Raw genomic sequence first — 27,636 nt, forward strand, 5'->3', positions numbered from 1 at the left:
TTTCCCCTGTAGAGAGTTGCCACTCCTGAACATGGTCTTTGCCAGAAACAGCAAGTGCAGGCATGCATCCTGCCACGACTGACGCACGGCAAGCCCTCCCTGCTGTGTGTGGGGAGGATGGGGTTCTTGCTGTCACCCACAGGCTCCGTGCATCCTCCCCAAGCACAGTGGGAGCTAGCCTGGGAGCCTGGATCCCACCAGCATCTCTCCACGGTGGAAATCCATGTGGCCCTCGCATGGGACACTGCAGTTGCAACTGAGTCTCCCCCACCTGCCCTGCTCACTTCATTCCAGGGCCAGCCTCTGAGCGTGTTGTTCAGCGTGGCGGCTGGATCCTTCCAGGGTGAGGGAAAGGAGTGATGGAGTGAGACCAAAAGGGGTCAGAGGGGCTCAAACAAAGACCAAGCGGCCCTTTCCAGGTTGGTGTATGGGCCCAGTGCTTTTGAGGTTGATCCAGGATAAGCCCTCTTCAGCCTCCAAATGAATGGTGCCTCTTCTGGCTGTTCCTGAAATGTCAAAATGAGAAGGTCTGCATATCCTAACAGACATGTCTCCAATACATTTTGCAGAGGTTCTGCCATGTGTCAGATGCTATGCCAGTGCTTAGGGGCACAGAGAGGCCCCAAGACACAGTCCCTGCCCCTGAGGAGCCCACAGGCTAGTTGGGAACATTTCGGATTTCAGGAACCAATAGTACCATGCACAAGGGCCCAAGGGCCACCAGTGACCCGGAAGAGTGCCCCAAGTGTAGCGGAGCAAACAGGGATTTCCGGCTGAAAGAAACAAGGAAGGGCTTGTGAAGAAGGGTCTGCCTGAGGCCAAATTCTCAGGAGTTCCCCAGTGCCACTTTGTTTTTTTATCTTAGTAGCACAGAATACAGGCCATTAGGAGATGGAGACTGCCCCAAGGGTACTGCTGTCCTTTTCGTTTTGTAGAATGAAGTGCCAGGCAGTGCCCACATATGACCTGCCTCACTCCGCCTACCCCCAGGCGTGAGACTTCTCAGTGCTGACCTTGCTTCCCAGGCCCTGGGAGGGACCACAGAGGGGCTCAGCTGCGTCGAGCCAGGCTTCCCCACCCAATCCGCAGGGCGAGTGCGGGGATGTCAGGCCGAGACATAGTCCTCAGTGATGACCTGTCCTAACTCCCCTCCCTCCAGGGGCAGATCTGGGCCTTTGCATGAGTGCAGAGCAGAGGTGGGAGCTTCCTGGCCAGGCCGACATAAGGAAAGGGCCGGCTGCCTCTGGGAGGGTGCTCTGGTGCCCACAGAGGGCGTGAGTGTGGATGGGGGTCTTCAGTAGACAGGGCATTGAGGTGTGGAGGAGAGTCTGAGAACATCTGTATGAACCACCAGAGAGCCAGGAAGCACCCCTAGTAGGAAGGGTGAAAGGATGCAGTAAGAACAGAGAACCATGTCTACCCGTAGCTCACCAAGGCACTGGTTATGCTGTGCCCATAGACCCGGGTCCCAGCGTAGGCATTGTTCACAGTAAGACCAATCCCCAGAGCATCCCTGCAAGGCCACGCCAGGTGAGCAGGGCAGCCGCTGGAAGGGGCTTCTCATCAGTGCATGGGTGGAGAGGGGAGCCCGGCCCTGCCTGCACACTATGACGCTATTGTGTACACAGGGAGGCAGGACCAGCCCCAGCACTGAATGCTCAGGTCAACCCATTAGTGCCTGTTGGGGACCTCAGCCTGGGAAGGTGACAGAGATGACCTAGGTTGCCCTCTGTCTCCAGGATTCAGAGCTCTAGAGGCCAGGAAAATGCAGGGCTGGTCAGCATCAGTGGAGTCAGCTGCCTGTCGGCCTCGTCAACGCCAAGGTATGAATTGATCCCAAGTGGGCGCGATCTTCCACTCCCTGGTTGTCTGGTGAGGGTGGCCTGTGAGTGCACAGTCACCACCAGCCTCAGTGCCAGGCACAGTGTAGCACACACACAGGCATAGACCAGAAAAGCAGGCAGTCCTCACTTCTCTACAAGCATTCCAAGAACCTGTGCTTGGGGCAGGGTGCTTCGTTTCTGTGGTGTTCATTTCAATCTCCTTCAAATCTCTGCAAGTTAATTGCTTTAAAAAAAAAGTGAAAAGAAAAAAAAAAACTGCTCCAATGGTGTGCTGTGTAAAAGTGCTTTCAAATCTATGCTAAGACCCAGGGTTTATGAAGTAATTAAGTGATCTGACTGATATGCTAACTCGAATAATACTCACCTCCTGTCAGATTGAATGTGGCTTATGTAATTAGTTTTAAAACCATTTTTAAAAGTTGAGTAGCAGATTAGTCATCCATTTTCCTCTTCAGTTCCCAGGCCAAGGATCTGGGTCCTCCCAGGATCACTTTCTTCCAGGAGGCAATTTAGGAATGGAATCAAGTGGGAATCCTGCTTTGCAGTCCTACAGCATTTGCAGGTATTAACGGCTCGCCATGCATTCCTGCATCCAGCGCACCTTTATTTATTTGTTTGTTTGTTTGTTTGTTTATTTATTTATTTTGAGACAATCTCACTCTGTTGCCCAGGCTGGAGTGCAGTGGTGCAATCTCGGCTCCCTGCAATCTCTGCCTTCCAGGTTTAAGTGATTCTTCTGCCTCACCCTACCAAGTAGCTGGGATTACACGCATCTGCCACCATACCTGGCTAAATTTTTTTTTTTTTTGTATGTTTAGTAGAGACGGGGTTTTGCCATGTTGGCCAGGCTGGTCTTGAACTCCTGACCTCAGGTGACCTGCCCACCTCGGCCTCCCAAAGTGCTGCGATTACAGGGGTGAGCCACCGTGCCCAGCCCAGCACACTTTTATTGAACTCTACTTAGCTCCAGATTTGGGAACACTAGGACCTTGCTCATGCAGTGCACAGTGTGAGTGTGGAAGAGGGGGCAGCTTCCACTGTGGGTGAGCTCGCCACTCTAGCCGTTACGTAGAGAACCTGCGAGGCTGAGAGACAGGGAGCTGGTGACAGTGCAGGCAGAGCAAGGGTGATAGCCTGTCCTGCAGAACATCTTTTGGAGAAGTTTGGCTGCATTTTAGAGCGTTCCCATCCAAAATGCCCAAGATTTTAAGTTTGGACCCAGAATGCAGAAAGTGTCCATTCTCTGAGAAACATGTATACTTCATTCTCCCACATCAGACATCGGACAGGCCTGGGGTTGGATCCTCCTGCCTCCACTTTTCCTGTCTCTCTGGCCTCTGCACTGGGTCTCCTCTCCTGTAAGACAGGGTTGAGCAGAAGTGAGACCCAGACCAAGTAACTGAAGAGAGGAGCCTCCCCAGCCCACCCTTCTTACTCAGAGCCTACATTGGTGGTTGCACCTGAACCACAAGGCAGAGCCTGTGCACCTGCCAAGGTCAGGCCAGCCTCCCCACTCAGGGCCACATCCTGCTCAGCACCCTCAGGCACAGGAAGGTCCCTGCACCTCCTCGTGACCTGGGGATCCCATGGGCACGCCTGATGCATGTGAAGTGCTCTGCAGGAATCGACCTTGGCTTCATCAGCCCTAAGGGGCATCTGCATGGTGCGTCTCTTACTGCGTCATGGAGCACACACTTACCTTCTCTGCACACCTGCCCCATGCCAGGTCTGCTGGGTAAGCATGGGGGTGAGGGGCGCTTCCTTGTTCTTCACCTCTTCCACCCCAAGAGCCCAGCACAGTGCCCTGCAGGCAGTTCGACCAGGGATATGACTCTCTGTACAGGGCCCAAACTTTACTGACTTGGCCTGGCCCTCGCTTTGTAACCAAGAGCATACCTAAGGTGCTGGGACACCTCCCATGGTCTTCCCCTGCCAGGGAGAATTGTGAGGCATCAGTGTCTAAATGGAAAAAATAATCAAGCATGCTCTCCAATCTTCTCTCTATAATTGACACCATGTATCTTATTTCATGGTTCCAAAGGGTTTTACATACTTGGTATTCACACAGTAATAAATAGACTGTCTGAGACAATTGATGGCACTTTTAAAAATCCTGTGTCACTCTTGAACTCTGAGAATTCACTTTCTCCCTGATTAAAATTTCTTTTTTCTCTAATCTTTCTTCTGTTTCCAAAAGAGCAGCAACCCACATGTGCTGTGTTTTTCCAGATTATTTCAACAGCATTATTTCCAGATTCCCACCAATCTAGGAAAGAAGTCCAATGTATCAAAAGAAAAAGAGAGGAATAGGATGATGATTAGCACCTACGTGTTCTCCAACAGGCACTGGGTACTATTTTATCTCATTGTTACAAATCAGTATAGAATCAGGGGTCTTAGAGTTAGATGATAATAAGGAATTAAAGTTTCGGGAACAGTTATTCTTGCTAGTGATGCATATCATGGTATTTACAAGTGAAGATATTACCGCAATGCCTAAGGTTTGTGCTTTAAACTATTCCAGAGGGTGGGGGTGGGGAGTGGGAGAGTAGGGAGGGGGTGGACAAAACAAGATTGAGAAATGGTTGGGGATTCTTGGGACCGTGTGATGGGGCATGGGAACTCATTGTACTGTTTTCTCCATTTTACGTTTATTTGAGAATCGCCATTATGCAAAGTGTTTTTAAAAGCACATGTATGGGAAACATTTCTTCCGAAGAGGTCAGAATGCAAGACTATCTAAGAGATTTAGATGGCACAATTAAATATAACAATGTAAAGATTTCATTGCTTTACAGCAAATACACTTTAGTTCTTCACTTGTGAGGAGTAAATGCTCAGTGTGCCGTGGGACATGTAGTTTCTTTTATGTTTGCAGGTGCTCTAGACAGTTCCTGGACGTGTGTATGGGAGTGTGAGCTTGGGTGTATATATGTGTGTATGTGTGGGGGAGAGCACTCTGTATAAGTATGTATGTGTGTATGTGGGTTTGTATATATCTATGTGTTCATGTGCATGTCTGTGGATATGTATGTGTGTATATGTGGGTATTAGGTATATGTGTATATGTGTGCATGTATCTGTGTGTGTGTGTGCACATGAATATGTGGGTGTGTGTATGTGTGTGGTGCATATTTGCTTGTGCTTGTTTTTCAAGACCCAGTGTAGCACAAGGTTGAGCTCTAGAGCCGCCTGCTTCTCAGATCCATCTTCCACCACTGGTCATTGCAGACCTGGGCAGGCCATTTCCATGCTCTGAGCCTCCAACCCATCCTCTGCCCAGGGACGGCGGGAGGATTAAACGAAACAGCGCCGGAGAAGTGCTGAGCCTTGCCAGGATGAACGTGATTCTCTTTTTGTGAGTGTTTAGATTCTCCTTTTGTGGAAGAGGAAGCTGAGTCCAAGCTCCTCCACCCAGAGCCTGACTGAGCTCACCTGCCTGGAAGGGGCAGAACCTGGCATCAGGGCCATCTTCTAAGCTCAGGGCCACCCTCACTTCAACCCAACCTGGTGAGGTCTCCAGGCCCCCCGCAAGGCAGTGCAGGCAGCCCGTAGTTGATCTGATCTCTTTAGCCCTGTGGCCAGTGGTTTTCATGTGTCTGGCTTTAAGATATTTCTGGTTGGATTTTTTTTTTTTTTTTTTTTTTTTTTTTTTTTTTTGAGATAGAGTCTTGCTCTGCCGCCCGGGCTGGAGTGCAGTGGCCGGATCTCAGCTCACTGCAAGCTCCGCCTCCCGGGTTCACGCCATTCTCCTGCCTCAGCCTCCCGAGTAGCTGGAACTACAGGCGCCCACCACCACGCCCGGCTAGTTTTTTGTATTTTTTAGTAGAGACGGGGTTTCACTGTGTTAGCCAGGATAGTCTCCATCTCCTGACCTCGTGATCCACCCGTCTCAGCCTCCCAAAGTGCTGGGATTACAGGCTTGAGCCACTGCGCCCGGCCATCTGGTTGGATTTTTTTGTTTAAAGTGTTGTGATTAGAAGATAAAAATTAAATGTGAAAAGCTGGGAGCCTCTGCTGGGTGCCAGCGAGGGTCAGGGGTGTTGAGGAATGTTGCTCCTGAGAGGCATCCTCACTTGGATGAAATCCAAGAGAGCAACAGGGCTTCTGAGAACTTGCTTTAACCAGCCCACAAGAACAGGGGTCCCCACCCCACCTACTGGTCCATGGTCCAGGGCCTGTTAGGAACTGGACTGCACAGCAGGAGGTGAGCGGCCAGCAAGCGCTTCATGTGTATTTATGGCTGCCCTGACACTCCCATTACTGCCTGAACTCTACCTCCTGTCAGATCGGCAGAGGCCCTAGATTCTCACAGGAGTGCGAACCCCATTGTGAACTGCACATGCGAGGGATCTAGGTTGTGCACTCCTTATGAGAATCTAATATCTGATGATCTGTCACTGTCTCCCATCACCCCCAGATGGGACCATCTGGTTGCAGGGAAACAAGCTCAGGGCCCCCACTGATTCTGTATTATGATGACTTGTATAGTTATTTCCTTATGTATTACAATGTAATAATAATAGAAGTAAAGTGCACGATGATTGCCATGTGCTTGAATCACCCTGAAACCATCCCCACTGCTCCCCACCGGATCCCCGACTGTGGAAAAATTGTCTTCCAATAAACTTGATTCCTTGTGCCAAAAAGGTTGGGAACATGCAATAGGTACTTGGAATAGATGCTTATTGATTTTTAAGGGTTTTTCCTATAGACTGTGTTCCTGAATGGGAGGATTCAGTATCATTGAGATAATCTCTTCTTCACAAAGAAGGGATAGCCATCACTTTAACACAATCCCCATCAACATCACAATAAAATCAAGGGAATGCAAGGAAAACCTATTCTGAAAGAATGGGCACAGAGAATAGCTAGAGAAATTCTGAAAAAAATGAATGCAGGTGTGTAACTATTTTTAACTATAATAAAATGATGTGGCACTGGTGCTAGAACAGACAGATCAAGGGAACAGTATGGATAGTCCATTAATAAAGCCATAGACATACGCTAAGGATAGCATTTTAAACTGGTGGGAAAAGACTGAAGTGTTGAATAAGAGTTAATGATAATTGGCCAACCATTTGGAAAGAAAATGTTTATCTTGATGCATACACATAAAATTAGAAACTTCTGTCTGGCAGAAGACATCATAAAATTAGAAAAATATTCCTATAATCTCAACACTTTGGGAGGCTGAGGCAGGCGGATCATGAAGTCAGGAGATCAAGACCATCCTGGCTAACACAGTGAAACCCCGTCTCTACTAAAAAAAAATACAAAAAATTAGCTGGGCGTGGTGGCGGGCGCCTGTAGTCCCAGCTACTCGGGAGGCTGAGGCAGGAGAATGGCGTGAACCCGGGAGGCGGAGCTTGCAGTGAGCCGAGATCGCCCCACTGCACTCCAGCCTGGGCGACAGAGCAAGACTCTGTCTCTAATCTGTCTCTAAAAAAAAAAAAAAAAAAAAAAAAATTTGAAAAATGTTTATAGAATATTTTGGACAAACTCAAGTGATTCACAGATGGCCTTTTCACTTTTCTCTAGCCCATGGGTTGGCAAACTTTTTCTGTAAAGGGTCAGATAGTAAATGTTTGAGGTTTTCTGGTCTCTGAGACAACCACTCAACTCTGCCATTCTAGTGTAAAATAGCCTTGGAAATTATGTAAATGAGGGCCATGCTGTGTTCTGACCTAACTTTATAAAAATAGGCGGTAGGTCTGTGACCTTAGTTTGCTGTCCCCCACTCTGCCCTGTTTACATGTTCAGTTGAATTGAGTCTTCTGTTTCATGGTAGTTAAGAGGGCTGTTTATTTGGGTGTTATCTGAGGCATCCCATCCTGTCCCCATTTTCCCACCACCCATGAAGCTATATTGTCCTGCTTGCTGGTAAATATTTAACAACTACACGGGGGAAATTAGATATAGATGTATCACGTAAGTTCATTACAAATTTTACTGATATAAAGGATGCGTAGCAAACAATTTACAAATAATAAAATATACACTGCTTGTATTATAAATTCTATTTAGCCAACTGATTCTCAGAGACTGCTTTCATTGATTTTTGCCAAATTCTTGTATCCATAACAAACCGATGGTTGCAATTCATGAACAGTTGTCGTTCCAGCATAAATATTGGGTAATATTTTTGCCACAGAAACAACAAAGACATATGTCAGAACTTCATTCACTCACCAGTGATGGGAACAACTTCTTTGCTAAATTGGAAAATACTTTTCAAATACTGGAAGAATATCTGTTCAGTTTTGTATACTGTTCTTAATGTAATGCCTACAGACACGAAACAGTTTTAAGTTATACCTGCATTATTAATGCTTTCTCCATCACTTTCTTAAGTCTAGAAAATCAACAGTAAACCCAGCCCTTGTTTGTAGTATTTGTCAATTTCCATATGGGAATATTCCCACCATGGCCAACTTCAAGCTGCTCACGTGACATCACTGGAAGACAGGTTGGTAAGAGAGGGGCCTGGTAGCCACCATCAAATAGTGCTTCCCCTGTGTAGATGAAACAGATGTAAGTAACCCTGAAAGTGACAAAATATAGTGAGATCATGAGGAAGGGGTAATTTGTGAATATTCATTACCTTTGTTTTTAATGTAATTTATTCAATTATAAGCTTCTGTAATTTAATTTTTAATAAAGGCTATGTTTAACAACGAGCTCACAAAGTTCCTGAAAATGTTAGCAATCAGTTCCATTAAGCCAGTGCTAGTTGGCTCCAGGACACCACTACATACTGGGAATTGAATGGGTAAAGGGCTTTCTCTTGGCATGAGCACACTTTAAGGGGAGAGTATTCATTGCAGGACCAAGGCTCAAAGTGCACTGCTCCCCACCTGTCCCAGCTCCTCTGTATCCTTGTGGAGCCAGCCCCTCTGAGTAGAGCCTTGGGCCCTCCCCTAGGACTATACATCACAACCAGGGGTTCTTTTTTCATTGACTTCATTCTTCCCAGGGCCCACTCAGAGGCCCCCAGGTCTAATTGCCATTGGTTTAACTGCTGTTTAATAAATCAGACTATTTTTCTGACTAAATCTTGCTAATCAGTAAATAGTGATCATCTGAATTCTACATATGCTAAAAGGTCACTTTTCCAAGGGGTAAAATTAAAGTAATATTTGGCATAAAAAATTCTAATACACAGGTAGACACCTTTATCTCTAACACCTCAACCCTAGAGGTTAGATGATTACAGAGTGCTATACTGTGTTATAGCTGATCACAGAGTGCTGTACAGAGTGCTATACTGTGTTATAGCTGATCACGGAGCGCTGTACCGTGTTGTAGCTGATCGCGGAGCGCTGTACCGTGTTGTAGCTGATCGCGGAGCGCTGTACCGTGTTGTAGCTGATCGCGGAGCGCTGTACCGTGTTGTAGCTGATCGCGGAGCGCTGTACCGTGTTGTAGCTGATCGCGGAGCGCTGTACCCTGTTGTAGCTGATCGCGGAGCGCTGTACCCTGTTGTAGCTGATCGCGGAGCGCTGTACCCTGTTGTAGCTGATCGCGGAGCGCTGTACCCTGTTGTAGCTGATCGCGGAGCGCTGTACCCTGTTGTAGCTGATCGCGGAGCGCTGTACCCTGTTGTAGCTGATCGCGGAGCGCTGTACCCTGTTGTAGCTGATCGCGGAGCGCTGTACCCTGTTGTAGCTGATCGCGGAGCGCTGTACCCTGTTGTAGCTGATCGCGGAGCGCTGTACCCTGTTGTAGCTGATCGCGGAGCGCTGTACCCTGTTGTAGCTGATCGCGGAGCGCTGTACCCTGTTGTAGCTGATCGCGGAGCGCTGTACCCTGTTGTAGCTGATCGCGGAGCGCTGTACCCTGTTGTAGCTGATCGCGGAGCGCTGTATCGCGGAGCGCTGTACCCTGTTGTAGCTGATCGCGGAGCGCTGTACCGTGTTGTAGCTGATCGCGGAGCGCTGTACCGTGTTGTAGCTGATCGCGGAGCGCTGTACCGTGTTGTAGCTGATCGCGGAGCGCTGTACCGTGTTGTAGCTGATCGCGGAGCGCTGTACCGTGTTGTAGCTGATCGCGGAGCGCTGTACCGTGTTGTAGCTGATCGCGGAGCGCTGTACCGTGTTGTAGCTGATCGCGGAGCGCTGTACCGTGTTGTAGCTGATCGCGGAGTGCTGTACTGTGTTGTAGGTGATCGCGGAGTGCTGTACTGTGTTGTAGGTGATCGCGGAGTGCTATACTGTGTTATACCCTTAATATGTAGAGTGCTTACAGATCACTAAGAAATATTTAAATAATATCACTAAATAGGCCAAAAGCCTGAAAAGCAGTTCATAAAGAAAACATACAAATAACCAGTAAACACAAGATATTCAACATTTGTAGTATCCAAATAAAATATAAACTAAAGACCAGGTGTGGGGTGTCTCACGCCTATAGTCCCTTCACTTTGAGAGGCCAAGGCGGGTGGATCACGAGGTCAGGAGTTGGAGACCAGTCTGGCCAACATGGTGAAACATAAAAATACAAAAATTAGCCGGGTGCGGTGGCATGCACCTGTAATCTCAGCTACTCGGGAGGCTGAGGCAGGAGACTTGCTTGAACCAGGGAGGCGGAGGTTGCAGTGAGCTGAGATTGTGCCACTACACTCCAGCCTGGGTGACAGAGTGAGACTCCGTCTCAGAAAAAATAAAAAAATAAAATAAACGAAAACACAAGAAGGCATAATCATGATAGAAAGCCAACAAGCAGGAGTTGCAGAGATGGTAGAACAAATGTGTGAAACGAATCTATATGGCATTCTGCACTGGGGGCCATGGAGTGATGTGATTTAAAGAGCGGAAATGCGGAGGCAGAGGAGCCTGGGTCCCATGCTGGCTCCACCAGTGACGGGCTGGGAGTCCTGGACTCATGACTCCCTCATCAGTGTGTTGCCAGCACCTGGTGGACATGAAATTTCTCACACAGCCTGTGTAGGTTGTCGCAGGAGTCCAGGCTCCTTCTCTCCCCTCTCCCTACCTGCCACTGCAAGTGTGTGTTTTACCACAGTCTTGAGGAATTGGTGCCTTTGCTCTCTGGGAAAGTTCCAGCCTGGAGAAGCTGGTAGAGACCTGCCTCCGTGCCTTTGAGGAAAATCCAATTGGCTGTGACCTCTGCAGAACCCAGGAATTTGGAATCCACTGAATCCAGGGTTGCTGCGCTGCAGGCAAAGCTGGGTTGCTATCAGGTTGGCTGGCCCTAAGGGAAAACTCTTCTGACTTTTGAACTCAGCAGGTACATTTCTATTCTTCCTTTCTTCTTCTTAAGCAACACTTTTCCCAAGAAAAACAAACAAAACTTTGCTAACCAAAAGCTTTGTGTTGAAACTGCCAGGAGGAGATACTAAGCCAAGCATTGCCTTGGCTCCTCAGGACTTTCACAGGCCCCAGGGGCAGAGCCATTTAGGAAGTTCCCACAGGGCTTGGCTTTCTTTGGAGCTTAGCCCAGTGCACCTGACTCTACCCTGTGCTTCTGTGGAATCCCAGCTTTGCTTCTCTCCTTCCCAGAAACCTGAAAGTTGAAGCCGAGACAGGATCAAGGAAGGTCTAGTCAGAACTGTAGTGCTTTTGCCAGAACTTGCAGAATAAGCTATCGGGGTATAGATCAGTTATGAAAACCAAACCTGACCCGCTATCCAGTCGACTTGAGCTAGAGGAGCAGGAGGGTGGCGGGAGGAGACCAGGCTACCACAGATACTAGAGCCCCTGAACGGGATTTGAACCTCAGGGTGGTGTTTTAGGTGAGCCCAGAACAGAGCAGCTGGCAGGTGTGGTCCGAGTTCAACTGGCCACTTCCTGGCCTGGTCACGGAACCTCTCAGTCTCTGTTTCTGCACGTGTATGGTGGGAATAATAGTGTCTGCTTAACGGACCTGGGGAGGTTCAAATGGAGGAAGGTTTCACATGAGCAAATCCTTTATGAGGAGTTCTAAAGGTTTCAGGATTATGATCTGTCTTTGTCCATAGTGCCTATGATATCAAAAACACCAAGAAGTGTTTCTTGCTATTAAGTTTCCTTGAAGCCAATTACACATGTCAGTTGCATATCAAATTCTGTAGTTCTGCCTTGTGCTGTGACAAGAGTCTCTCATAAAGGTGATGCTACACCTTTGGAAGACTCCAGAAAGCCCAGGGAAGCAGGTTATTTTCAAACATGACAGTTCATGCTTTATACCTCGAAACATGTATTTTGATGATGTTTCACTCCATAAATGTTACACTGGCCCCATTTTGTGTCTCCCCAGACTGGCCCAGCCCCGCTGTCGTCGGGCCTTGCCTCTTGCCCAGTAGAGAGATCTAGCCCTCACTTCCTTGCCTCGGCTCCCCCAGCCTCCCCCAGCCTCCCCCACATTGAAGCCTGGGCATTGGAATGGCTGCTGACGTTCCCAACAGGGAGGAGCGGCGGAGGCGCAGGAGTCTGGTCCAACCCAGCAGGACCTGGGGGCGGGGTTGTGGCTTTTCTCTCCACTTCCAGGTGAGGCTTGGCATCTTGCCTTCCCAGCAAAAGCTGCCTGGAGGGGGCAGGTAACACAACCCAGAAGGAAAGTTTACCCAATGAAAGGAGATAAAAGTATATGCCCTTCCTGTCTGAGGGCACATTGGTCTCACAAGACCTGTTTGGAAGACTTCCCCTGGCTAAGCAACCACCCTGTTTTTTTGTGAAGCTGCAGCCAGCTTGAAACACAGCTCCTTCCATTTATCAACCCTATGCCCTTCCTCCTGCTGCCCTCCACTCCTGTTGTCCTGGGATTGCACCTCCCAATAAAGCCTCAGCCCATGGGCTTCGCTTCGGACCCTTGTTTTCTAGGGAACGTGGACTAAAACATATCTTCAGGTGGCAGATTGAACAAGAGCTTTGGTAATCTCTATGAAATACTGCAGAGGGATAGATGACCAAAGGCATCATGTTTAGAACTTTGGTTGCCTTTGGAAGTCCAGAATTGGATATCTCAGCTCTCTTCCCCGAAGGCTCAGCACTTTGAACATGGCTAACAAGCAGTTGTTGATTGACTGAATGAATGCATGTGCATGCAAGCATGAACCTTGTTTAAATCAAGAGCTCATATAATTTTAACCAGTTCTGTTTTCAGCTGTGTTTAATGAAGGGTAAGAAAGTAGTCTCTTCTGTGTGACCATGTTTTCCCTTTATTCATCCTAAAAAGTTCCATGAATTCTTAATTTCCTTTTAGTGGCCCTTTCAACAATGTTTTTTTTTTCCCAAGAGCATAACTGTTCTCATTTTATTGCTAGCAGTCTTGATCTGTGTTTTATTGACATCTGTTTCGAGCTAATCTTCATTTCTAAGATAAGAGTTGAGATTTTGCAATCTGTGTTCGATGGCTCAATCTATCTTGTGCTTGATGCTAGAAAGGAAGACAGATTTAAAGCACATGCCTTCTGTGCCGGCTTTAAAGTTTGTCACTAAACTCTCATTTCTGGAAAGTGCAATTATAGAGTATCACTCCCACTTCCTTGGAAACAGAGCTGAAGAACTTGGCACAGTCTCCAAACAGTCACCATACACACTGTTGTCAAAAAGTTCCATTTTTAACCCCATTTGCATTAATATTGCAGTCAATCTCTTTACCTCCTTTCTCTTTCATGAGGCCATTACAATGACGCCTTTCCCCAAAACTCTCCTCGTTCGAGAAAAAAAGAAATACGCATCCCCACTTATCTTGGGGAGAAATGCAACCAACTGCTGCTGTGCACATTTATGAATCACAGCATTGTTTAGTCAGTTCTGTATCTCCAGTAGAAAGCATAACAAAAAGATAATCTTTGTCTCACCTCATAGCTAATTTTTGCAAATAAAATACTAAATATTGATGAAAATGTAACTGACAGATCTGAGGAGGAGGGAGAGCTCTCTTGAAACCCCTTTCCCCGATTTGCCCTCAGTTTTAGGAATGAGATATGCATGGGCATTCCTGCTGCCTGCACAGTTCAGCATTCCGGCAACCAGGTTCGCCCCAGAATAGATGAGTGTGTTTGATTTTCAAACATTTGACTTCATTACTTATTTCCAGAAACACATCATGTTCAAAACCACGTCTCTACAGGCAATTCTACTTGGTCTTTTCCTCCCCTGACATTTTACAGAATCCTAACTGTGCTGCATGTATAACTTGGTCTTTCTTTTTGTTACCTGCATAGCAAGCACATTTAAATGTCATTAAATATCCTTCATAAGCAGCATTTTATGGATTTTTATAATACTTTACCAATGGAAGTACCACAATTTATTTAAGTATGTCTCTGCTGTTGGACATGTAGATTGCTTTTCATTTTTTCCTATTATGAGTGGACAGCTTAGTACAAAAAGCTTTCTCCTGAATTTAAAATTATTTCTTTGGGATTATTTACCAGAAGTAAAATTACTGGGATAAATAAGAGGTGGAAACCACAAATATGCCTACTTTTGATACATATTGCCAATTTGCTTTTTGAAATAGTTGAACTGATTTGTAGTCTTACCGGGAGTGGGCAGTTCTGGAGCAGATAGATGATATCCTTCCTTAGCTTACATTGTGATCATTTCTAACAAAGGTGAACCCTTTTTCAAATGTTTGTGCACTGTGTTTTTTCTTTTGAAAATTGCCCTTTGTGGTGCAGTGGCTCACGCCTATAATCCCAGCACTGGGAGGCTGAAGCAGGTGGATCACCTGAGGTCAGGAGTTCGAGACCAGCCTGGCCAACATGGCAAAACCCCATCTCTACTAAAAATCCAAAAATTAGCCAGTCACGGGTGGGCGCCTATAATCCCAGCTACTCAGGAGGCTGAGGCAGGGGAATCACTTGAATCCAGGAGGCAGAAGTTGCAGTGAGCCGAGATTTTGCCACTTCACTCCAGCCTGGGTGACAGAGCGAGACTCTGTCTCAAAAAAAAAAAAAAAAAAGGGCCGGGCGCGGTGGCTCAAGCCTGTAATCCCAGCACTGTGGGAGGCCGAGACGGGAGAATCACGAGGTCAGGAGATCGAGACCATCCTGGCTAACACAGTGAAACCCCGTCTCTACTAAAAAATACAAAAAACTAGCCGGGCGAGGTTGCGGGTGCCTATAGTCCCAGCTACTCGGGAGGCTGAGGCAGGAGAATGGCGTGAACCCGGGAGGCGGAGCTTGCAGTGAGCTGAGATCCGGCCACTGCACTCCAGCCCGGGCGACAGAGCGAGACTCCGTTTCAAAAAAAAAAAAAAAAAAGAAAAGGAAAGAAAGAAAATTCTCTTTTCTGTCTTTCCCAAGAGCTCTCAGTGTTGCTATCAAGCTGATAAGTATATAGTCTATGTAAAATATTGGTGTAATAACCCTGTGTGTGTCATAGTTCATATAATATTTTTTTCTGGCCTGCTGTTTCACTTTTGACTTAAAAATAATTTTAAATTTCCCCTCCAGAGTTTTGATAATTATTTCCTTTTTTTAAAAAATGTTCCAATTTGTTTATGATTTTATTTTCTTCATAATCTGTTTGGCTTTTTTTTCAGTCTAAATATTAATGTCTCTAAAAAATAAATAAAAGATATATAAAACTTTTTTCCTAAATTGCTAACAAATTACTCCAAAACAAAGACAAGATCAAAATGTTAAAAGATGTTGTGGACTTTTATTTCCAACAACAGAGAAGACAAGTGTCTTGAAATCTCCCTCCCACAGAAAAGAATTGTAAATGTTGGTTGAAATGTTCACAGCCAAAGAGGTGAACGGAATCATGATGCCGGCTTTTGCTTGAGGGCATCTGCTGACTCTGGGGAGCCCACCTAGCAGACCACATAACACTGGCACTTCAGGGGCACCCAAGAAAAGGAGACACAGACAAAACTGTGTAACTAGAACGCACAAAACAAGTGCTTAGAAACAAGTCCAATAACATCAGTAGTTTCACTAAGGGCATATAGACTCATTGCTCCCCTTGAGAGACAAAAGTTGTCATATTGGATTTTTTTTTTTTCATGTATTTAAAATGTATTTGGAAGGCCAAGGTGGGTGGATCACTTGAAGTCTGGCGTTCAAGACCAGTCTGGCCAACATGGTGAAACCTCGTCTCCACTAAAAATACAAAAATTAGCAGCTCATGGTGGTGTGTGCCTAATAGTAGTCCCAGATACTTGGGAGGGTAAGGCAGGAGGATCACTTGAACCTAGAAGGCGGAGGTTGGAATGAGCCAAGATCACGCCAGTGCACTCCAGACTGGGCAACAGAGTGAGACTCCACCTCAAAAAAACAAAAAAAAAATAGAAATAAAAATAAAAATAAAAGTGTTTTCTGTAGTGTCATGTATATTTCATTTACCTACCAGATCCATTCTCTACTTCTTCACCCCACAGACTCCCTTGCCTGTGGCTTATAGTTGAGTTCAGTCAAGGGGAAACTCCAGCAGGAGAGTGGAGGGACAGAGGAGATATTTATTTATGAGTTAGTGATTCTCCAGTCCTTCAGCAGCCAGCACTCCTCACGGTCACAGTTCACCCTTACCTTGCCTGTGGAGCAGTAGTACCAGGGACCTGACCATCCCTTCTGGCTTTGTTACCCTCTGCTCACACCTTTGTAAATAGTCTACTTATGAAAGCCTCTTTGGATCATCCTGTTTTAATTATGCTGTCTGCTTCCTGCTGGGACTGACTGTTACATCTATACACAAGAAAGATATCTAAAATTTAAGAAAACAGAAGAAATAAAAATAAAGCAGATGGGAAAAGACATACTAGGCAAATAATAACCCAAAGAAAGCTAGTGTAGTTATATTAACATCAGGCAAACAGAAATGTCATGGCAAAAAGCGTGTTTTGGAGCTTTGTATGTAGCTCTGTGTATGTATCAATATGTAGAGGGTCTATACATATTGATAAAAGGTTTAGTTCAGTTCTAAAAGTTCCACCTCTAATCTTTCATGCAATTTATAACACAGCCTTAAAATACATAAAGCAAAAACTTTTTAAAACTACAAAGAGAAAGTGACAAACACACACAGGAGGGAGAGATTTAGCATACCTCGCATATATTTGATAAAACAGCAAAAATTCATAAGAACAGAAGATGCAAATATCTCAATTGACAATTTAGGTCAAATGGACATATTGGAACACTGTGTCAAACAACAGAATAACACACCAACCTTTTTTTTTTTTTTTGAGACAGAGTCTCATTCTGTCGCCCAGGCTGGAGTGCAGTGGTACAATCTTGGCTCACTGCAACCTCCGCCTCCCACATACAAGCGATTCTCCTGCCTCAGCCTCCTGAGTAGCTGGGACTACAGGTGTGTGCCACCACACCTAGCTAATTTTGTATTTTTAATAGAGACGAGGTTTTACCATGTTGGCCAGGCTGTTCTTGAACTCCTGACCTCGTGATCTGCCTGCCTCGGCCTCCCAAAGTGCTGGGATTACAGGCGTGAGCCACTGCACCCAGCCAGTACACCAACTTTTCAAACACAGATGGAAGATTTATGAAAATTGGCCACATGTTGAGCCATTTGGCAGGCTTCAATGTATTTCCAAGGATTGGTAGCATGTAAACCCTGTTCTCTGACTGTTGTCTGACATTACACTTAAGTTAGAAATCAAAATCAAAAAGATAATTAGAAAGTTTCCCTACATTTGAAAATTGAAAAATACTTCTAAATAATTCATGTGTTAAAAGAAAAAAACATAATTTATATTAGAAAATATTTAAAACTGGATAATAAAAATACTACATATTCAAATAAGGAAGATACAGCTAAAATAGTAGTTAGACAACTTTATGGCCGGAATTGCGTATATCAGAAAAGAGAAAATCTGAAAATTAATGTGCTAAGCATTCAACTTAAGATGATAGAAAAAGACCAACAACATAAAGAATGAAGAAAGAAGGAATTTTTAAAATAGCAGAAATTTAAAAAATAGAAAACAAACATATGTAGAGAAAATTAAAAAGCCATAAGCTGGTTCTTGAACGAAACTAATACAATTGATAAACTTGTAAGTAGATCAAGGAAAAAACTGAAACTATGTGATTTCAGGAATGAAAAGAACATGGTTATAGATCCTGTGTACATTAAAATTATGTGACAAAGGAATTTTAAATGAACAAATTCCAAGAAAAAATACAACTTAACAAAACTGACAGAAGTTTACATAAATTTAAAATTGTCCTATTAAAGAAATTGGTTCTATAATTTAAAAGAAAACTCAAGGCCACAGCAATTTACCAGCAAATTCTGCCAAACACTTAAATGGAAGAAATAACGTCAATGTTCCATAAATTCTTCTAGACAGTAGAAAAAGAGGGAAACAGTCCCCACTTCGTTTAATGAAGCCAGTGTTTTTTGTTTGTTTGTTTGCTTTTTGGAGACGGAGTCTCGCTCTGTTGCCAAGGCTGGAATGCAGTGGTGCGATCTCAGCCCACTGCAACTTCTGCCTCCCAGATTCAAACAATTCTCCTGCCTCAGTCTCCCAAGTAGCTAGGATTACAGGCACACACCACCACACCCAGCTAATTTTTGTACTTTTAGTAGAGATGGGGTTTTGCCATGTTGGTGAGGCTAGTCTCCAACTCCCAACCTCAGAAGATCCACCCGCTTTAGCCTTCCAAAGTGCTGGGATTACAGGCATGAGCCACCATGCCCAGCTGAAGCCGGTGTATTCTTCATACCAAATCCCAACGGCACATATGAGAATGGAGAATTTTCAGCTAATCTCACTCAAGAACATAAATACAAAAATTCTAAGCCCAATGTCAAGAAAACTAAATCCAACAGTATTAAAAAGATAAAATACTCTGTTCCTCTTTTCCTGCCTTGTTTTAGATTGATCAAATATTTGTCAGTATTCCACTTTATTTCCTCTATTGGCTTTTTAGCTGTACTTTTGAGTGGTGCTCTAGGGATTACAATATGCATCCTTAGTTTATTACACTTTACTTAGAATTAATATTGAACAGCTTTATACTTCACAAATAAAAGGATCTAATAGCAGTGTAATTCCATCCCCCTCCTCTTCCTCATTTGTGCTGTAGTGGTGGGTGTTTTACATTTTACTTCTGTGTTTGTTACGAACTCCTTCTTGAAACAGTGATATTATTTTTTGCTGTAAGCAATCTTTTTTTTTTTTTTTTTTTTTTTTTTTTTTTTTTTTTTTTTGAGACAGGGTATTACTCTGTTTCCCAGGCTGGAGTACAGTGGGTGCAATCTCAGCTCACTGCAACCTCCACCTATTGGGTTCAAGCAATTCGCCTGCCTCAGCCTCCCAAGTAGCTGGGATTATAGGCACGCACCACCATGCCCGGCTAATTTTTGTATTTTCAGTAGAGACAGGTTTTTGCCATGTTGGCGGGAATGATCTTGAACTCCGGACCTCAAGTGATTCACACACCTTGGCCTCCCAAAATGCTGGGATTATAGGGGTGTTGTCTTTTAAATAAATTAAGGAAAACAGCTACTCTTCGGTGTGTTTACTGACATATTTACCATTTCTAGTGCTCTTTATTCTTTTCTGTAGATCTGAATTTTCATCTGGTATCATTTCCCTTAGCCTGAAACACATCCTTTACCATTTCTCATCAAGCTGGCCTTCTGGCAATGACTTGGTCAGCTTTGTTTTCTTTGAATATGTCTTTACTTCAACCCATTTTTGAATGGTATTTTCACTGGATATAGAATTCTAGGTTGGGAGTATTTATTCCAGCACTTTAAAAATACCAAATTTTTAAGCCAGGCACCGTGGCTCACGCCTGTAATTCCAGCGCTTTGGGAGGCTGAGGTGGGCAGATCACCTGAGGTCAAGAGTTCAAGACCAGCCTGGCCAACATGGTGAAACCCCATCTCCACTAAAAATACAAAAATTAGCTGGGTGTGGTGGCAGGCACCTGTAATCCCAGCTACTTGGGAGACTGAGGCAGGAGAATTGCTTGAACCCAGGAGGCGGAAGTTGCAGTGAGGCGAGATTGTGCCACTGCACTCCAGCCTGGTGACAGAGCAAGACTTAGTCTCAAAAAACAAACAAACAAACAAAAACACACTTTTGGCCAGGTGTGGTGCGGCTCACACCTGTAATCCTAACTCTTTGGGAGTCTGAGGCGGGTGGATTACCTGAGGTTAGGAGTTCAAGACCAGCCTGGCCAACATGGCAAAACCACATCTCTACTAAAAATACAAAAATTAGTTGGGTGTGGTGGTGGCACCTGTAATCCCAGCTACTCAGGAGGCTGAAGCAGGAGAATCGCTTGATCCTGGGAGGTGGAGGTTGCAGTGAGCTGAGAGTGTGCCACTGCACTCCAGCCTGGGTGACTCCATCTCAAAAAAAAAAAAAAAAAAAAAAAAAAAAAAAAAAAAAAAAAAAGGAACATTGGGAGAAGCACATAAATGCCTTAAAATTAAAAATATAAGTCAAAAATTCAAAATTCAGTAGATATGTTAGAAGATAAACTTGAGGAAATCTCCCAGAAAATGAAAGGGTGGTGGGGGAAAGACAGTAACTATTGGACCCAGTAAGAAATTTTGTTAGAAGAATATTGGGAGGTCTGGGAGGGAGAGGGAGCACATGAGTATGTGGAAGATAGTGTAAGAGAACTGAATTCTCAGCTTCCTAGGTGAGACATCATTAGACAATGTCTAACATCAAGAAACCAGGACAGGCCGGGCGCGGTGGCTCAAGCCTGTAATCCCAGCACTTTGGGAGGCCGAGACGGGCGGATCACGAGGTCAGGAGATCGAGACCATCCTGGCTAACACAGTGAAACCCCGTCTCTACTAAAAAATACAAAAAACTAGCCGGGCGTGGTGGCGGGCGCCTGTAGTCCCAGCTACTTGGGAGGCTGAGGCAGGAGAATGGCGTAAACCCGGGAGGCGGAGCTTGCAGTGAACTGAGATCCGGCCACTGCACTCCAGCCTAGGCGACAGAGCGAGACTCCGTCTCAAAAAAAAAAAAAAAAAAAAAGAAACCAGGACAAAACATGTGAGTATTTTTATCTAGCAATGTAAGGGTAAATACCAGAAAAATTATCTCAGTGTTAAAAAGAGGCGAGGAGTCAGGGGGACTCCAGGAGGTAGAATGGAGTGAAAAAAGGACTACTTTCTTTGTTATAAACCTTGTAAGAGTTTTTTACTTTCCAGACAATTAATTTATTACTTTGGAAAAGCTGGAAAATCTTAAAAGATAGAATGACCTTATAGATGCCATTAAGAAAAGTGCTGTGTTGTACATTGTACACACAGGTGATCATTCTTTCCTGGATGGATATTTGTTTAGGATTCTTCGATCCTTTTCCTGGCAGTTAAAATACCATCTTTCAGGGTTTTTGTGGCTGTAGGAGCACAGGGAAGCCTTCCATCTCCCCTTTCTTAGCCTGGGTCTGAGAGTTCATGTGTGTATGTATGTGTGCTCAGGTAAGTACATGTGTGCAGGTGTGCGTGTTATGGGTGCCTTGTGCACACATGTACATGTGCATACATGGATGTGTGTGTACATGGGGAGCACACATATATGTGCTCTTTTTCTTATCCTCCTTTCCAAGCCATTCCTAAATTCCTTTTTATCTTTCTCTTACTTGCGTAATGTGAACTTAAAGTGTATTTTTAATAATATGTTAAATCTATTGAGTAAAGGTTGATATTTCTGTGTGTGTATACATATATATATATGTAGTATACACAAAAAATTACTGTGTGTATGTGTAATTATAATATATATATTTTTTGAGACAGGGTCTTGCTCTGTCACCCAGGCTGGAATGTAGTGGTGCAATCACAGCTCACTGCAGCCTCCAATTCTTGGGCTCTAGCAATCCTCCCAGCTCAGCCTCCCGAGTGGATAGGACTACAAGGGCACACCACCACGCCTGGCTAATTTTTCTATTTTATTTTTTGTAGAAATAGGGTCTCACTATGTTGCCAGGCTGTTCTCGAACTCCTGGCCTCAAGAGATCCTCCCACATCAGCCTCCCAAAGCTCTGCGATCACAAGCGTGAGTTACTGTGCCTGGCCCCTACACAGTATTTTTAATAATAGCTTCATTGAGATATAATTCACATACTGTGAAATTCACTCCTTTTAAGGAGCAAATTATAGGAGTATCAAGTATGTGAATTATAGGGGTGTTTTTGTATATTTTTATAAATGGGTGGAAGTAAGTCTTTTTTATTCCTTCCACCCAAACCTCTGCATTAAGCTTTGTAACTTGAACATAGCCATGGGTGGCTAGTTCACTGAATCTCAAAAGGAAAAAACTTCCACTGGTGTTTTAAACTGAAACATATTTACGTGATTTTTCTAGGGCTCTCTTACTTCACTGTGTTTCAATTAAGGAATTTCTTCCTGCATATTTTAAGTATAGGGACATAGGGGGAGAATTAATTAAACTCTATATTGTTAATAACTTCTCTTATAGCCAAGAAAGGCCGGGAATCCAAAAGCATTAGCTCAGAGTCCTTAATCTAATAGAACTTTCCCCCACCCCTACTTGCTTTGTCTCCGATTATAAATTTCCTTCTCAAGGATTTTAATGCTTAACTGAAAATGCCAGGCATAGAAAAGCTTCATTACTGCTGGTACTTTCTGTTGGCAAATTCAACCATAGTCTCCCCTTAATTCTGGTTCTTTCTTTGCATAATGGGAATAATCCTGTTTGTTCATTATGAATTTAATTCATTGAGGGGAAATACCACATTGAAGATAGTGAATGATGATAAAACCATTTGTTGGCAGCCTCAGATGGCATTAGCTGTGGATTATTCTCTGCCTCTCACAGTGACATTCCCCTGGCCTTCGTTGTTGACATCTGGAAGAAGCCTGCTGGCAGTGCTGGCCCAAGTGTTTAAACAAACAGGTGGATTTGTGATTCTTCTACAGGCTCAGGAATCTGATGGCAAAAAATTTGATTGGGCATCTTTTAAGACCCCCTCCCTTTAGAAAGTAAGGAACTCATGGTGCTAGTTGGGTTTGTACAACAGTAAACTTGAACAGGCTTGTAGAGTGTCTTGAATAGTAAATAATACATTCTTGGTAAGCGGTTGGCCGAAAGCAGGGCCAACATTCTAAAATCCGACTGCCTCTGGGTGGCAGTTCTGTTGAGTATAGACCCTGGTCTGGCCTGAGGTGTCCCTGGACACGTCTGCCTGTTCTTCCTCCGTGCTTCTTCTGCACCCATGTGGCTTATCTTCCCAAGGAGAATGTGGCCTCTTGGGGATGACCGAGTGTGGAGGGCCGGCCTGGGGAGCCTGTCCTGGCACATGTGCTGCTGCTATGGGGGGCTGACACTGTGGACTCGGTGAGAGGAGGCAGATGCCTCCTGAAAACTAAAGCCTCCAAGAAGCTCATTCCTGTGTGTCTCTGCCTTAAGTCTGTTATCCTAAGTCACCCACCGGCATCTGACCCTCCTGCCTCAGTTAAGCTTGGGCTGTGGTTTGGAGAAGGGACTGTGTAGAGGGGGTAATTCTTGTAAAGGAACTGATTTGCCCAGGTGGCCTGTGGTCCCTCACCTGGCCATTTTGCAGTCAAGCCTCATGGGACACCAAACACTGTGGAGGGATCATGTGGCATTACAGTTTATGTTAGACATAAGTTGGCATTACAGTTCATGATAGACATAGAGTTCAAGATAAGACATTAACAGTGTTGTCACCTGACCTAGTAATTCCACTCTGGGGACTCTATTGGGAAAAACGAATCCAGACTGCATCAAGTAATATTTATGGCAGACTTATGTATTTCAAAAAAGGGAACTGGACTAAACGTTCTGTCATAACCTGTCATAAGAGGTTGTTAAACAAATGGTCACATTCACGGGGTGAAGTATTTTGTTGTCAAAAAAAAAAATGTTTTAATGGATTTATTCATTCAGCAAGCATTTATTGAGTACCTACTATGTGCCCAAAACTTGCTACACACTGAAACTAATGCACCAAACAAGGGAGACATGTTCCCTGCCCCTGTGATACTTCTAGGCTGAAGGGAGGGAAAACAATGAACAAGAAAATAAATGATGCCAAATGCGATTAACATGATATAATGCTAAGTGGGAAAAGAAAGAGAAAACAGGGTACTGTGTGTTTTCAACTATGCAAGAAATACACATGCATAGGAAACAGCCCAGGAGGAAATATGACAAAAGTGTTATAGGCGATTTATTTTTATTTTTTCTTTAAATATCTCAACATTTAATAATTTTTATTCTAACTAGGGAAAAAATAATTTTAAAAAAGAACCACACTTCAAATTTATGCCATACACTTTATGCCATAGGTATGGAATTCTTATTTTTACGTCTTCCGAAGGCAGGAAAACCAAAGTGACTCCCTTGGTTGAGGAAGCGAAAAAAGCATTTAAGTACTAGAAAAGGGAGATAGGCCAGGTGCAGTGGCTCACACCTGTAATTCCAGCACTTTGGGAGGCCCACGGATCAAAAGGTCAAGAGATAAAGACCATCCTGGTCAACATTCTGAAACCCCACCTCTACTAAAAATACAAAAAATTAGCCAGGCGTGGTGGCATGCACCTGTAGTCCCAGCTACTCGGGAGGCTGAGGCAGGAGAATCACTTGAACCCGGGAGGCGGAGGTTGCAGTCAGCTGAGATCACACCACTACACTCTAGCCTGGCAACAGAATGAGATGCCATCTAAAAAAAAAAAGAAAGGAGATAAATGTCTCCAAAATTACCATTGTCTAAACCTTAACCTTAGGTCAAGTGTCGCAAATCGCACCTATTAGGAAAGGAAATGTCTCTTTTGGAGGCATATATAGGAAGGGGTTGCTTTGGGGCCCACTGCTTCTTCCCTGCTGGCTTTTTTGGAGCTCCCAGCTGTCAGATCTGCAAGTTGTTAGCTCATTGCCTGGCTCCTCATAGGCTCTCATGAATATCTTGCAGATAGAGAGAAAGAACAAAAATACAAACCATGTGTGAACAAAACACCACTTCATTCTACTGACCCTTGCTACGAATGCAGCTAAGATCTGCTTCTATGCGTCTTAGACGTCTCATCCGTTGTTCCTAGCAAATGTCTTTGGTAAATTTCCAAGTTTGTAAATTGCTTTTAATTTTATCAAATGAGAAATTTGTCTTGCTCTTAATTATATGAAAAGGATGCTCAGTTTCTCACATAATGAGAGAAATGTGACGTTAACCTTTCTGAGTTATCGGATTGGCAATGTAAGCCATAGCTCCAGGCTGCAAAGGAGCCCATTCCTTTTGACACCCAGTTTTACCTCTAGTAATGTAGCCTACAGGTACACATGCACACAGCTGAAATGACATGTGCAGTAGATTTCCCTTAACGGACAGCTCCTGTGTGTCAGTCTCTATTCTAAGTGCTTTATCATCATTAAGTCATTTAATCTCCAAAACAACCCTGTGAGGTAGACATTTAGAGACATTATTATTATCCCCACATTACAAATGAGGAAACTAAAAAACAGAGATGAAGTAGTTTGCCCAAGGGTCACGTTGCTAGTAGGGGCAAAGCCAGGATCCAGACCCTGTTGTTCCAGGGCCCTTGCTCTGCTCACCTCAAATAGTTGCTCCCTGTTTGAACAAGGATACAGCACTATTTGTGTAGTCACATGCTGCAAAATGACATTTCCATCAATGGCAGACCGCATATACAGTAGCCATTGCATAAGATTCTAATGTCATATTTTTACTATACCCTTTTTCTGTTTAGATATGTTTAGGTACACAAATACTTATCGTTGTGTTACAGTTGCCTACAGTATTCAGTATAGTACCTACCATCCTGCACACGTTTGTGGCTTGGAGCAGCAGGCTGTACCCTATAGCCTAGGTGTGGAGCAGGTGTACCATCTGGGTTTGTGTAAGCACACTCTGTGGTATTCACACGACAACAAAATCACCTGCATTTCTCAGGTGGTATCCCCATGGTTAAGCTATACATGACTATAATTGCCAAAGTTTGTAACAACCTAAATGTCCATTAGTAGGGGATTGTTTAAGTAAACAACACTACATCTATCCCGTGCGGCCATGGAAGGATCAAGATACACTGTTAATGGAAAACTCAAGGTGCAGAAAGTGCTAGCAGGTGTGTTACCAAAGAGGATGGGGGAAACATACATTCATATTTGCTTGAATAAGAATAAAATGCTTCAGAAATGATACACAAGAAATGGGGAACCAACGTTGCCCATGGGGAGGGAGACTTCGTCATATGCACTTTTATATACTTCTGGATTTCTGAGCCATCCTTGTATATTACCTATTCAAAAACAAAAATCAAAACCCTGAGTACTACTGCTTTTTAATGGGGTTCTTTGAATATACAACCACTTTATTCATAGATTTTTAAACATTAAACTTTTAAAAAGTTTTAATGTGTATATATGAACAGGTAATATATGCTGTGGTTTTAACAAAAAGTCAAACAGGCTGGGCATGTGACTCACACCAGTAAATCCTACACTTTGAGAGGCCAATGTGGGAGGATCACTTGAGCTCAGGAGTTTGAGACTAGCCTGGGAAATATAGTGAAACTCCTTCTCTACCAAAAATACAAAAATTAGACTGGCATGGTGGTGCACACTTGTAGTCGTAGCCACCTGGGATGCTGCAGTGGGAGTTTGGCTTGAGCCTGGGAGGTTGGGGCTACAGTGAGCCATGATCATGCCACTGTACTCCAGCCTGGGCAACAGAGTGAGACCCTGTCCAAATACATACATACATACATAAAGTCAAACAGAGAGTGCAATAAAAAGGAAGTCTGTCTTCCATTCCAGTCCAGCCCTCTCTCCCTTCCCATGAAGCTGCCTGTCTGCTGGTTCCCTGGGAATTCTTGCTGCTCTCTTTTTCCACACAGTGCACACCACTGACCCTGAGTATAAGCAGCCCCTCTTGTTTGTCTTACCACAACTATATCTGAAAATAAAAATCCACTGTTAGTGACCAGGCCTTTTGTGTGTGTGTTTGGAGACATCCTTTATAGTTGAAATAAACTTCAACTCAAATTATAGCCTCTAGAGCCCTTGGTCCCTGTCCTACCGTCATTACACCCCCACCGTAATCGCAGTTCACCACTTGGTAGTTAAAGTGCTCGGATTCCTTTGTGGTTGGAATATGGCTATAATTGGATCCTAAGGAGTTGAGGAGAGTCAGAGGTTCCTCACCAGGGCTTGTTTTCTGCACCTGCAGCAGTGAGAACAACTTCCTGTGTTGCTATCACCACACACATAGGCTAGGTTAGGAACTGTGTTAGGGAGGGGAGCTGCTGTGTGTCTAAATGAACTGAGCCCTATGGAAGACCGCATGCTAGAAATGCTGTGCTGGGGATGCTGTTTCATGTAGAAGGGCCTTGCTTACCTCTTCCAGCCCTGGCCAGGCCAAGGGAGGCTTGGGCAATACAGAATCTGACTTGGGGCAGTGTGGAGGCTCCAGCCTTTTAGAACCTAGTACTTAGCCAGTTGGGGCTATGGTTAAAATGAGACAGGGCTGCCACATGCCACACTGTATAAATGGGTCAGTGTTGAACCTCATTTCAAATCGCACCAGTGGGGCCAGTCCTGCCTGTCTTTCGCCTGCCTGCCCACCCACCCAGGATGGTGTGGATTACAGCCTAGGAGCTTATGGTATGAGGATGAGCAGGAGCTCCTGTTCTGGAATTTAGAAACGCTAAGAGATTTCCAGAATTGGAACAAAAAGTAAAGTTGTACTGACAGAGGGGCCCACATTGCAGAAACAGTGCATAGGCAGGTATGTAAAGACAGATGGGCTGCCATTCAGAGCCAGTGGGTGGAGCAGTGAGCACGGGCAGAGGTAAGTGTTGAGAAAACACAGTCAACACCAAAGAATCAGAGCAGTATTTTTCCT

At 44.5% G+C, this 27,636-nt stretch overlaps 1 protein-coding gene and 1 long non-coding RNA gene across 4 annotated transcripts in view; one reads left to right on the forward strand and one right to left on the reverse strand.

Moving 5' to 3' along the window:
* Positions 1 to 27,636, forward strand: part of PCSK6 (proprotein convertase subtilisin/kexin type 6) — a 188,852-nt gene that overhangs the window by 129,950 nt on the left and 31,266 nt on the right. Inside the window, exon 14 of one of the 3 annotated variants that reach the window (XM_030930125.1) lies at positions 12,662 to 13,682. The exons of the other annotated variants lie outside the window; for them this stretch is intronic. Coding sequence (XP_030785985.1) covers positions 12,662 to 12,675 — 14 coding nt within the window. The 3' untranslated portion in view covers positions 12,676 to 13,682. Of the gene's footprint in view, positions 1 to 12,661; positions 13,683 to 27,636 lie in introns of those variants that run through there. 3 annotated transcript variants of the gene reach the window in all.
* On the reverse strand, positions 23,962 to 26,982 carry LOC115897466. Its single transcript, XR_004057242.1, has 3 exons — positions 26,812 to 26,982; positions 24,524 to 24,680; positions 23,962 to 24,438 (listed from the first exon to the last, which is right to left on the reverse strand). It is a non-coding gene; the product is annotated as an uncharacterized LOC115897466 (long non-coding RNA).

Source organism: Rhinopithecus roxellana, chromosome 5, assembly GCF_007565055.1.
Source record: "Rhinopithecus roxellana isolate Shanxi Qingling chromosome 5, ASM756505v1, whole genome shotgun sequence".
Lineage (NCBI taxonomy): Eukaryota > Metazoa > Chordata > Mammalia > Primates > Cercopithecidae > Rhinopithecus > Rhinopithecus roxellana.